At 40.4% G+C, this 14,050-nt stretch overlaps 1 protein-coding gene across 7 annotated transcripts in view; it reads right to left on the reverse strand.

Annotated features, from left to right (window-relative positions):
- Positions 1-14,050, reverse strand: part of Akt3 (AKT serine/threonine kinase 3) — a 208,753-nt gene that overhangs the window by 8,670 nt on the left and 186,033 nt on the right. For all 7 annotated transcript variants that reach the window (XM_090341504.1, XM_090341510.1, XM_090341505.1 and 4 more), the window contains one exon: positions 9,369-9,456. In XM_090341504.1, coding sequence (XP_090197630.1) covers positions 9,369-9,456 — 88 coding nt within the window. The remainder of the gene's footprint in view (positions 1-9,368; positions 9,457-14,050) is intronic.

Here is a 14,050-nt window from a genome sequence, read left to right on the forward strand (position 1 = left end):
ACGTGAAGGTGCCTTGCTGTGTTTTTGAACTCACAACTGTCTGGTGAATAATGGTCACGAATGCCTTTTCTACAAGTTTACTTTTCAGATGTTTGCCTTTTTGTCCTAGCCATTAAAGGTACAGCATCCTTCATATACCCCGCGTGACTATTCTAGCTCAGATTTGTAATTGCAAACACTCTTCCAGTTAATACAGCTTCTCCTTTTATTTCCTTCTTCCTGCATTTGAGGAAAATAAGTTCTTTATTTGGATGAAGTCTGATTTATCAGTTTTCCTTAATGAATCATGCTTTTGATCTTATTTTAAAAATATTGGCAAAACCCACTAATGCTGGTAGTCTCAGACCTCAAACTGTATTACAGAGCTATAATAACAAAAACAGCTTGGTACTGCACAAAAGTAGACTCAAAGATCAATGGAATAGACTGGAAGACCCAAATATAAAACCACATACTGGGTGGGGGGAAGGGAAATGGGGACCAAGGCATAAGAAAGGTATCAATGTATGTGATATATGAAAAAAATAAAAAAATAAATAAAATCACTACAATAAAATAAAAAAACCACATACTTACATTAATCTGATATTTGATAAAGGAGACAAAGATATATGTTGGAAAAAATATAACCTCTTTAATAATTGGTTGGGAAAACTGGACATCCACATGCAGGAAACTGAAAGTGGATCCCTGTCTGTTACCATGTACAAATATTAAATCAAAGTGGGTCAAAGGCCTCAATGTCAGACACAAAACTGAAATTACTGCAAGGAGATTAGGAAAACACTAGAACTAATAGGCACAGGCAGAAACTTTTTGAAGAGTCCTAGGGTACAGGAGATAGGAAAGAGATTTGACAAATAGTATTATATCAAAATGAAAAGCTATGCGCAGCAAAAGACACACTAAACGAGACAGATAGCTAATGGACAGGGAGAAGATCCCTACCAGCAACATATCCAACAAAGGTCTATTGTCTAAATACACAAGAAACTAAAAAAGCAAAACCAGGGCCAGGAGCATGGCCTAGTGGTAGAGTGCTTGCCTAGAATGCATGAAGAGCTGGGTTCAATTCCTCGGTACCACATACATAGAAAAAGCCAGAAATGGTGCTGTGGGTGGCTTAAGTCGCAGAGTGCTAGCCTTAAGGAAAAAGCCCAAGGACAGTGCTCAGGCCCTGAGTTCAAGCTCCAGGACTGGCAAGAAACAAACAAACAAAAAACAATCATTAAATGAGCTAAGGAGAAACTTCTCAGAAGAAGACATAAAAATGGCAAACATGATGAAATGTTCAACATCTCTGGCCATAAAAGAAATGCAAATCAAGACAACTCTGAGATTCTATTTCACCACAGTTAGATGGGCCAACATGAATTCAAACAACAACAAATGCTGGCAGGAAAGTGGGGGAAAAGGAGCCCTATTGCATTGTTGGTGGCAATGTAAACGAGTAGAACCATTCTGGCAGCAGTCTGGAGGTTCCAGCTAAATACAGATCTACCCTATGACCCAGCCATACCACTCCTGGGCACCTACCCAGCACATCACAAGCCAGGATACAGTAACTACACTTGCATATCCAAACTTACTGTTGCAGTATTCACAATAGCCAAGTTATACAAACAGCCCAGAGGCCCTACAGATTTCCTGCCTGGATTGGCTTCAAATCAAGATCCTTAAATCTCAGTCTCCTGAGTAGCTAGGATTAAAGGCACTAGCCACCGGTATCAGGAATTGGTGAGATTCTTTTAAAGAACCATCAAGTTATATTTTTCTTTGAACCAGATTTTAAGGCAATTTTCAAAGCTTACATTATTTACATTTCATAACATAGTTTATGTTAGTTTTGACATTTATCTGTATCCTTTTATAGTTTAACTAAACTATTTTATCAAAAGAAGACATTACAATGTTTAACCATCTGATGTCTAGACTATAATTTTTATTGGACACTACTATCTTTGAATTATAAATTTTAAAGACCTTTCTCTTTTCTGCTAGTTTCATTACATGAAAACATTAACAACCACTAACGTCTGCATGGCAGCCATCAACCACCAAATAAAATAAAAATTTTAGCTGGTTCTACTGTAACATCTTTACCATGCTTCACTTTTGATATATCTTGCAAAAATATGTCCTTTTTTGTGTCTTTGTTAAGGACAAAACACTTGCAAGCACTCTACTACTGAGTTACACTGCCAGCCAGCTTTGACTCTGGACATGGCTGTTTTCCAGTACTTGGTTTCTGTGCTCCTATTCTTTTTCCTTTTCTACCCACTTGTTATCCTCCTTCTAAGGTTAATCATTTTCTACAACTCTAATTAAACTCAGTCACATTCATTTCTGGTATCTCACAAATGTTGGTGTTGTATTTCTGGACCTTAAACCATTTTCCTCTGGACTTCAACAGTACCCAAGCCAGCTAAACCGCCCTCCTCAGGTTCCCAGCTCACTTCACCTAGCACATCCATGGAACTTGCACTTGCTCTGTTGTACTTATCAGCAACGTAACATATAACATCACAGAAGGTTTTGTTTTTTCCCCCCCTAACTCTTTTCCCCTAAAACATGCCACCAAAATGTGAAGGGTTCAGATACAGTGTACCACTTCCTCCCTTCAGGAACAGCACTGCTCTGGTGACAGGATCCAGAATTTGTGGAACCCTGGCTTTCAGGAAGGCACAGTGTACTAACAAGCCTCACAGGGCTTTCTCCATTCCCTTCCTTCACTGCAGACTCTGGGGGCCCTCCCATCATCAAAGCTTCATGTGTGTTACTTATTACTACTTTATTTTTTCTTGCACTGTTCTCCTGTTCTTAAATATTTCAATTATTTCCAGTCCTGTCTTTCCTGAAATTCATTCTTCTTTTCTACAAATCTCTCTGCACTGAAGAAGAGCAGAAGAAGCCTTAAGAGAAAGGCCACTGTAGATCATTAAGGAAGACTATTCTGGTGCCAGGTCAGTGCCTGGGCCTGTATAAAGGAATGCAATGTGCTAGAAATGGAAAATACATAGCACTTTTAGTCACTTTAAAATATAAGTATCTAAGCCGAGCGTGGTGGCTCACGCCTGTAAATCCTAGCTACTCAGGAGGCTGAGATTTGAGGATCAAGGTTCAAAGCCAGTCCAGATACAAAAAGATTTGAGACTCTTACCTCCAATTAACCTCTAGAAAATGGGAAGTGGGCTTGGTTCAAGGGTAAGGTGGTAGCCTTGAGCTGAAGAGCTCCGGGAAGCGCCCAGGCCAAGTTTAAGCCCCATGATCCTCCCACCCTAGCCCCCAAAGTATATGTAATTATCTAGGGCTGAGATGTGACTCAGTGGTAAAGTGCTTGCTTTGCATATTTGTAAGGCCCTGGGTTCATCTCCAGCATTAAAAAAATGAAAAGCTAATATATAACAAAACCAAATTGTGTATAATGTGACATATACTGACATGTGAGAGAAAAATGATAGCATAAAATGGAAAGAGGAAACACTAAGAACAGTGAACATGATGTAATTATATAATTAATGATGGTAAATCAACAAAAGATGTACAGTTCAAAGTCTAAACACAACCCCCAAACAATAAAATAGATATACAGAGTACCAGGAAACAGAAACTATTTTGGGGAGGAAGAGAAGTAGGAGCACAAGAATAGAGGGAGGATGGTGAGCAAATGCAATCATTATATTCTGTGTATATTATGTGAAGAATGAACTATGTAACTTGAGGGTAGAGATGGAGGGGACACATGGGAGAGAATGAAAGAAGAGGTGACACTGACCAAGAAGCATTGTACCCATAACCTAACTTATGAAACTGGAATCCCTTTGTCCAACCACTTAATAACAGTAAATTAAAAAAAAAAACAAAAAACCTCTGCATAGGCTGGGAGTTTGACCCAATTATAAGAGTGCTTGCCTAGCATGCATGAAGACTGGGGTTCGATTCCTCAGTACGACATACATAGAAAAAGCCAGAAATGGTGCTGTGGCTCAAGTGGCAGAGTGCTAGCCTTGAGGAAAAAGCCCAAGGACAGTGCTCAGGCCCTGAGTTCAAGCACCAGAACTGGCAAAAACAAAAAACAAACAAAAAAACCCTGTGCACATGCCCAGGAATGTGGCCTAGTGGTAGAATGCTTGCCTAGCATGTACAAAGACCTGGTTAAAGTCCTCAGTACCACATACATAGAAAAATCTGGAAGTGGTGCTGTTGCTCAAGTGGCAGAGCACTAGCCTTGAGAAATCCCAAGGACAGTGACCAGGCACTGAGTTCAAGCCCCAGGACTGGGAAAAAACAAAACAAAAAACTTATGCACATAACTTATCAGATAATAGAGAGCCATAATTCATAGGAAATATTTCTCTACTATCTCTCTTACTTTAAATAATACTAACATAAATTTTGCTGTAACTCAACAAAGGTGATAAAAATGAGCCATTAAAATATTCAATAAATCACAACAAAGTAGACAAAGAAAAATAGATTAAAGTAACAGGAAGATGTGTAATTAAACCCAATCATGCCAATGAGAGCATTAAATGAAAACAACTACACATAACATTTCAGTAAATCATGTACTAGCTAAGAAAAAACTACAGAAAGTCCACTTGACTACAATTTATATGGATAAATTAAAGTAAGATGATGAGGAAAGACATGCTACAGAATATTTATTCTATATGTATTCATCGACAACATCAAAAGACAGCTGAGTGCTGAACACTTCAGAAACAACAGTTAGTGCCATGGCAGAGGGAAGACATTGTACAAGAGAAGCAAATCCACTGAAGATACAGAACCCCAACTGCACATGCAGTGGAGCCGCTGGAGCTCTGAAATGCACAAGGCAGCTGCTGACAGTGCAGCTTGGTAGTGAGCTCTTCCCTAGAAAACGCAATGTCCTGGCCTTGCACCTTAGCACAGGGGAAGAATGACGCAAACTTGAAAAGTAAACACATCCCCAGTAACAGTTGAAGATCACAAAAATCTCTGTCAGTAGCTCACAGTAAATTAGTCAAGAATACACAGAAGCTTGGTAGGATATAGACACAAACTATACCATCTGCCATCTTGACGGAAACATCTTGGTTATGTGTTCCTCAGTAAATGTTGAATCTAGATTCTTTTCAAGGTATAGAGAACACATACCAACACAGAATACCTACCAACATTTCCTGGACCATAAGAGAGATATTTATATATATTTAAAAACATTAAAATCATCTACAAAAGCGTTAAGCTAGAATCAATAATGAAATAATATGTGAGAAGTTCATTTACTTAAAAATTAAACATACTTCTAAATATCCTTCATTAAACACCAAGGTAATTTCAAGTGTCAATTCATATAAAAACCTGAGTAACACTGATAAAGCTGTAGCCAGACTGATCAAGAAAATGATGGAAGACATAAATTACCATTATTAGGAATGACAGAAATTATCACTATAAAAATGAAAAAGAACAATAATGGGAAATTACAAATTGTCCCTGCCAATAAATTATAGATGTACAGGTCAAATACCTTGAAAGACATAAAATACCAGGCAAGACTCATTCCAAAAGAAAGGGAGCCAAACGAGGTGGCTCACGACTGTAATCCCAGCTACTCAGGAGGCTGAGACCTGAGGATCATGGTTCAAAGCCAGCCTGGGCACAAAAGTCTGTGAGACTCTTATCTCCAATTAACCATTAGGAAACTGGGAGTAGCCCTGTGGCTCAAAGGGGCAGGGAAGTAGCCTTGAGCTGAAGAGCTCAGGGACAGCGCTCAGGTCCAGAGTTCAAATCTCACAAGAGACAGAGACAGAGAGGAAAGAGAGACAGAAAGGGAGGGAGGGAGGGATGGAGGAGGAGGGAGGGGAAGAGAGGGGGAGAGAGAGAGAGAGAGAGAGAGAGAGAGAGAGAGAGAGAGAGAGAGAGAGAGAGAGAGAGAGAGAGAGAGAGAGAAATTCACAATTAAATTCCTCACAATAAAGTAAAAAAAGTTAGGCTCAGACTGGTAAATTCTACCAAACAAGTAAGGGATGAATAAGAGAACTCTAACACATACCACCTTACAAAGTTGAAGAGAAGGGAGTGCTTTCCACTCCTGGAAAAATGGCCCCTTTCCCAGTGTTCTTCCTGGGGGCACATATGGCCCCTTCCCTAGAGCCCAGACCAGCATTCCTAACACAGATGACTGGCCGCACCAGGGGGGCAGTTACCTCCCCTATCTCATAGATCACATCCTGAATTTCCCCAACGCACCTCCTTCCCACAGTGACTCTGAGGTCTCATCCATATCTCATGGCCATACCTCCTCCCTCCTCCTTCCTGTATTAACCCCAACCCTGCCCCCAATCTTCACAAGCTACACCAAGTATGGGCTAGCAGTTGGGAAACCTCTGGTACACTTTCTTCTGCTTGAGGATCTCATGGTAGACCCTTCTGCAAACCTTACCTGTGGTGCAGAGCACCTGAGGAGGGGGCAGTGTCAGGAGTTGCTGGATCCCTTCTATGTTACACTTACTGAGAGCTCATCGATGGATTTCTTGAGCACCACTCACAGACTGCAGCCTTTTAACCTCTCCCTAGAGGCCCTTCCTACTCTCTAGAGGCACTCCCCCTTGCAATGGGTCCTCTGAGACATCATCTCCTAGATGTCCTTTGGCTCAAGGTCTCTATGAAGTCAAGCACTTTATTTTCTATTGGCCAAAAAGACCAGATCAGAGATTTGGATAGATTTTGCCCTGGCAATGACAGGGCTCTCCTTCCCTCTGCCAATCCTGCCCAACTTTCTCTGTTCCGCCAGCATGTGGGCAGCCTACCCCTGCCAAGTCACTGGAGATCCTTGAGGTTACAGAGACACAGTGCAAGTCCGGCTGAGTGATGGGAACAGGCACATCCCCGGCAGCTGCCCACCGGACTCCTCAGAGAGGTACACCGCATAGGCCATGCTTCAAGGGAGGCCAGGAAGGTCTCCCAGGGAAGCTTTCCCTGCTCCATGATCACTACCTGGACCCTGCCCATAGACTGGACAACTGGGACAGTGAGGAATTAACTGTCCCTCCATATCGCCCCAAGGTAGGCCAGTACCTCCCACATCCCACCCTTGCAGGGAGAAGACATTCTGCTTGGCTACAGAAGACCAACAAGTGTCAGGGGCCAGTGGTCTACAAGAACATCACAGTGGAAGAGCCCAGGGTGTCTTTTCAAGTCGCTAGTAAGCTTATATCCTTCCTTTTGGATATGGAAGCCAGTTCTCCAGTGCTATATCTCATTATACAGGCCCGACTTTTCTCTCCCAAATCTCTCTCTCTCTCTCTTTTTTTTTTTTTTTTTTGGTTTTTGGTCCATCTTGTGGGGCCTGGGCACTGTCCCTGAGCTCTTCAGCTTAAGGCTACTGCCCTACCCCTGAGCCAGAGAGCCACTTCCCATTTTCTAGTGATTAATTAATTGGAGATAAGAATCTCACAGTCTTTAGTGCCTGGGCTGGCTTTGATCAGAGATCCTCAGCCTCCTGAGTAGCTAGGATTACAGGTGTGAGCACCCAGCTTCCCTCCCAAATCTTAGTGGTGGGCATAGACAGCCTTGTAAGATAGAAAACGTTCCTTTTTCCACATTCTCCTAATCTTACCCCACTGCTCCACACCCCTCCTAGGGACAGCTTGTTCTCCAAATTCCTATTCTTTCTCTCATTCCATATTCCAACACCTTATTTATTTATTTATTTATTTATTTATTTATTTATTTATTTGTCAGAGGCTCGAACTCTGGGCCTGGGCACTATCCATGAACTCTTCAGCTTAAGGCTCACACTCTACCACTTGAGCCACAGTGCCACTTGCAGTTTTCTGGTGGTTTTATTTATTTATTTGTCAGAGGCTTGAACTCTGGGCCTGGGCACTATCCATGAAATCTTCAGCTCAAGGCTCGCACTCTACCACTTGAGCCACAGTGCCATTTGCAGTTTTCTGGTGGTTAATTCAACTTTTGTGCCCAGGCTGGCTTTGAGCTGCAATCCTCACATCTCAGCCTCCTAGGTAGCCAGGATTACAGGATTAGAGCCACCAGCACCCAGCACCTATGCTACTTTTATCCTTAGGTGAATCTCTACTCCTAACCTCCCAGCCATCTCCTGTTGAAAGGTACCTTCCCTTTCTTTGTGGAAGTTTGATCTCCTCTCTCCTTTCTACTCTCTCCCTTTCTCTTTGTCTCTTCTCGAGAGCACCCACAGTGTCACTGCGTGCCCTGCCTTTCTGCTTGTTTGTCTGCTTGCTTTCTTAATGAAGCTCTACTAAGTTTTCTTATCTTCTGGACTTGGTTTCTGCCATCTTATATCCACATGGTAGGTTTTCTTGGGACCCCCCCCCACCCCTTCTAAAATGTGTTCAGAAGTCAAGTTGTATGCTAATCCAGAAATCTGACATCTTGGCCACGTGGTAGCCATCTGCCCAGGAAGTGTTCAAAGGATGATTAGGAAACATAAGAAAAAGAAAGGAATTGGAACAAAAATGGTTTCTTTGGAAAAGATTAGGGAAGTAAGAATTGTCTTATGTTATTCCAAGAGCTTATGAATAAAGTTAGTAAAGTTGGTATGTAATTAAGTTGGTTGTGATTTAAATTTGGTCAAGATTAATATACTGACGTAAAACCAGCATCTCATTCTCTATGTTCATCTATGAAAGTAATTGTTTGTGTACTGATAAAATTCGTCAAGTTTTTAATATGTTTCCTAAGTATGTTAGCCAACCTGGATACAGAGCTGACAATGGTTTCAATCTTAAAGTGGTATCCTAAAGTGCTATATTTAGTTAAGTAGTTACTATTTTAAAACTCTACTGAGTTTTGTCACTGCAGACTTTACGCTCTGCAGCACTTAATCAGACCTACAGAGATACTTCTCTTGCAAATCTTCATTGGTCATTCTTAACAAGTTTCAGGTAATCCCTGCTTAAAAACTATTTCTAGGTGATTTTTTTCCTCTGATTGAAGAAATAATGATATCCTGAACTACCAAAATGATAAGGAGGAGGAGGAGGAAGAGGAGGAGGAGGAGGAGGAGGAGGAGGAGGAAGAGGAGGAGGAAGAGGAGGAGGAGGAGGAGGAGGAGGAGGAGGAGGAGGAGGAGGAGGAGGTGGTGATGGTGGTGGTGGTGGTGGTAGTGGTAGTGGTGGCAGAGGAGAAAAGTAAATCCTTTGACAATATGGAATAATGATTCAAGAGGCATTTCAATTATATAAGAATTTGTGCTAAGGAGTCTGCTGGTCACTTAAATGCCAACAGTATAACTGTAGAAATGCTGTAATCTCCTGGAGTTCTCTTTCCTGAGTTTGTAGTCAAAACTCATGGCAGAAGCAGGGTGTACCCCTACCCCCACAACTAGGCAAGCCTACCTTTTTGTCATACACATCCTGCCAGTTTACTCCAGAAAAGAAACTGTGTCTCATGATTTCTTTTGCATCATCTGGTCCTCCCCCAAGGCTGTGAGGACAGAAACAAAGTTGAATGAGTATAAGGCATTTTTAGAAGAAACATATTAAAAATCTTTTTTGTGGAAATACAATTTTCAATGTGATAGTCTTTTTTCTTTTGATAAATAGTCCCCCAAATAAAAAGCTTTGCTATAAGATCTAATTTTCTCAATATGCTGCTAATAAAAGGACAAATCGAAAAATGGCATGGGCAAGTATTACTGGCATTTTGGAGAAGTGTGGCAACAACATGGGCTAAAAGTCAGCATTCTCATTTTTCATTTGTAGCATGGGCACATCCACATCTTCCCAAGGTAATAGAAAGAGTTAGAAATAGAGGCAGTACTGAGCAAACAAATGGCAGCCATTATTACTATTAATCATCTAAAAACAAATTCCTTTCAGGGTAACTCAAGTAAAAAATGTACCTTTGTTCACTTAAATTCTGAAATAATTTGTGGATCATTGCTAATGAAAAACACTCATGAATTATTTCACATTTCAAGATAATTAAACAGGAATCCTATGTTAGTCTATGAAACAGCATTAGAATGTAACTTGTCATACAACCCACACCAATGAATAAAAAATTTAAAAATGTGCCTCTGTCTTTGAAGATATTCTTACTTAATTAGTATCTGGCATAATAGGAATGTGCAAGTCCTTTTTGACTACCTCTGTTTCATTAAGTACCTTTGAGTCAATAAAGAAAAACTAGGAAAAGCAAAGGAGAGAGGAAGAATGGGGAGTGAGATGAAAAAAAAAAAAGATAGTTAAAAACAAGAAATGAGGAAAAGTAAGGCAAAGCCAGGAGCTTAAATCTAAACTTAATGTCAGATTTATTTTAGCTGCTCATGGCAAGAAATTATGTGTGCTGATAAATACATAGAAAACCATGTGTGGGTGATACAAATTATTATAAAGTAATTGACATAGTTAAAATTAAACACAATTTACAAAAATATATTTCTGCTTTAAAACAGAAACTCACTAAAAACTTGTGGTAGTTTTTGTTCAACTCTAAAAAGTACAGTGGAAACATCCTGTTTGATGTTTTGGTTTGTTAAGGTCACTGATGAAAGTGACACAACAGAGACATATATCAAACTTCATTTTTTAGTTATGTGAGTGACTTCTTTGATGGCTAAGTAAGTTGTGGAACAGGGCAAGAATATGTAATGTTTTTGTGCCATTTTCAATGTAACAGACACACACACACACAATATACTTTAAAATTTTATCCGAACTGTTAACATGCTCTCCATCACTTTCTTAAACCTAAATCGAAACAATAACCCTGACTTACACTAGTTCTGGTGTTACATATTTTCTTCACCAGGGCTAGTTTCAAGCTGTTGGAGTAGCTGTCAACACAGCCTCCATGAAGGTGGACTTCAAACACAGAAAACAGCAACTAATGCAACTAAGCTAATAGGGAGTGATACATTTTGAGTATTTAGTACTTCAATTCACTCTTCTTGGTTTATGAATTTATATAATTTAAATTTTAATAATCACAATTATATTAAACATCTAGCTTACTACATTCCTGAAGATTTATCCATTTGTTTTCCTAAGCTCCTACCTATTAACTATAATACACTACTAGGAGAAGGGAAACCAAACAGGTCATGGAAAATGGACAGTTACTTCTCAGGAATTCTATTGTCAAGAGTAAGAAATACAGGATATACTGTCACGATAGAAAATCAGATAACCAGTTAATTATTGGCTATCTGCTAATGAGCAATTCCTACAGAGGGGTCACTGCTATACCCTAGATGGAAACCTCCTAATGAACTATATCACAGAGACAAATTTTAAGATCACTTCAGGTTACAGCTGTCATGCTCACATCTGGAAGTTTTTGTCTGGCAATTCTCAAAGCATTATGTTCCCTCTCACTCTATCTCAGGTAAGCTTATCTCTTACAATAGGTTGGGGACTTCTAGGATCAATGATCAGTACTGGCTTACCCAAAGGTGTTCTAAGTCCACATGAGGGAAAAGGAGAATTACCAAAGCACTTGTTTCTGAAAATAACTGAATATTTCAGAGCATAAAACAAGGGAGGCTGTATGAAAAAAGTCAGAACTCCATGTACTTTCTGACACAGGGTCACAATTTTACTGATTATAATACTACCTGCATCTGATGTGTGCTCGACATCATACAGGAGGTGAGAACTGAGCACAGAATTGCAACCATTTCATAAATGACAAGTTTTAGTCTAGCTTGTTATTCATTTTTGAATAAAACCCAAGTTCTTTGGTAATAGCTTTGTTTGGGATATAGCTAGTGTAATTTACCAATATATACATAAAATATTGCTCAAAAACATGAGCAAAGGGACCGGGAGTTTGGCCTGGTGGTAGAGTGTTTGCCTAGCATGCATGACGACCTGGGTTCAATTCCTCGGTACCATGTACACAGAACAAAGCTGGAAATGGTGCTATGGCTCAAGTGGTAGAGCTCGAGCCTTGAGAAAGCCCAAGGATAGTGCTCAGGCTCTGAGTTCAAGGCTTGGACTGGCAAAACAACAAACAAACAAACAAAAAAACCCCAAACCACTAACAAAGTCTAAGATTATAAACTTTGATTGATTTTTTTAGAAACAGAATTTTTTTTGTTGTTTTCAGATGATTGGGAAGGAGTGGGGAAGGGAAATGGGGACAAAAACATGAGAAAGGGTATCAATGAGTGAGAAGTAATGCACCTACTATCTGGTGAATATAACTGTAACCCCTCTAAACATTACAATTAACAAAATTATAACAGAGTGGCACTGTGGCTCAAGTAGTAGAGCTTAAGCCATGAACAGAAAAGCTCAGGGACAATGCCTAGGCCTTGAGTTCAAATCCCAGTAAATGAAATAATTAAACAAGGAAAAAAAAAAACTTTTGTCAGGCATGGTGGCTCACACCTGTAATCCTAGCTACTCAGGAAGCTGAAATCTAAGGATCAAGGTTTCTAGCCAGCCCCAGTACAAAAGGATCTGAGCCTCTTATCTCCAATTAACAGCTAGAAAATGGGAAGTGGGTCTTGGCTCAAGGGTAGAGTAGTAGCCTTGAGCTGAAGAGTTCAGGGACAGCGCCCAGGCTAAGTTCAAGCCCCATGACCCATTAAAAAAATTATAATAGACAAAAAAAGAAACAGGAGACATTCATTAGTACAACTTCAGAATATGAAGCCTTTGACACTCCCAAACGTCAAGAGCTAAGGTACAGCTTAAGACTTCAACATAGTATCAAAACATGTACCAGGCCAAGACATTTATTTTCCCCCAAAACATTAAACTTCAATATCAGAATATCAAACTAAATCCTTGCGACTTATAAATCTATTTTTTTTTTGGGAGGGAGGACCAGGGAGAGGGAGAGGAAGTACTAGTGTTTGATACCTTGATCATGAATTTGCCTGCCACATGGTTTACTGATTTAGCCATACCTCCAGCTCTTTCTGCTCTAGTTTTCTTCTCTCAGTTTTGTCTCCAGCTGGGCTGAACCATGATCATCCACCAAAAGCCTCCCACATAGCTGGAGTAACAGGTATGTGCCATCTCTTAGTAAGATGGAGTCCTGCTAACTTTTGTGCGGCTGTCCTGGAACTGCAATCTTCCCTGTTGTTTCCTCCTGAGAAGCTGAGATTATAGGCATGGGCCACTGTGCCCAGCCTATGTATACTTTACTATTAAAAACACCACAGATTTCCTATTTTCCTAGTGTACTAGATGCAGATGAGGCATGTTTTTCCTGTAAAGTGCAGGGGAATACAAAAGATTAACAGAATGTTCACAAAGTAACAGAGAACAAGAAACTTAAGGAAATTACTGTATGATAGAAATGAGTTCCATCCTCAGCACCATGCAAGGAAGAACACCAGAAACACCAGGCTGAATGTAAAGATCCTGACCAGGAAAGGAAAGCTGTTTGTGGCACTGGTATCTGTTGATGTTCCTCAGACCTCCCAGGGAGGGTTCCCTGATGGCTTTCTTTTCTTACCTATAAGCTTGGACATGGCCCTGAGTTCTGCCTAGGCCCTCTTCTCTCTACAATGTTCTTGGTTCTAGGTGCCTCCAAGGGAGCAATGCATTCAGGACTGGTTTCTTTTAAGTGCTGCTATTATCCAGCTGCTTGCTTGTGGTTAGCTCTTCAGTTTACTCCAGAGGCCTCAGACTTGGTGTCAGTTTGTGCTCCTTGAGTTAATAACTCCTCATTCTCTAAACTAATCACCCTGAGAACTTCTAGCTATCCCTGACTCCACCAACTTCATCATTTCTGAATAATCATTTACATTCAGGAAGGACTCCAATATTCATTATTATTGTTAAGGGGAGCTGGGATTTGAACTCAGAACCTTGTGGCTTGCTAGGCATGTACTCTAACCTATGGGTTACTCTTCCTGTCCTTTTGTTTTTAGCTAATTCTGAAATAGTATCTTGCTTTTGCTCTGGTTATCCTCATCTTTTTTTTTTTTTTTTTTTTTTTTGCCAGTCCTGGGCTTGAGCTCAGGGTCTGAGCACTGTCCTTGGACTTTCTCAAGGCTAGAGCTCTACCACTTGAGCCTCAGCACCACTTCCGGCTTTTTTCTATGTATGTGGTACCG

This window comes from Megascapheus bottae, chromosome 10 (genome assembly GCF_031878675.1).
Source record: "Megascapheus bottae isolate mThoBot1 chromosome 10, mThoBot2.hap1, whole genome shotgun sequence".
NCBI classification, from domain to species: Eukaryota; Metazoa; Chordata; class Mammalia; order Rodentia; family Geomyidae; genus Megascapheus; species Megascapheus bottae.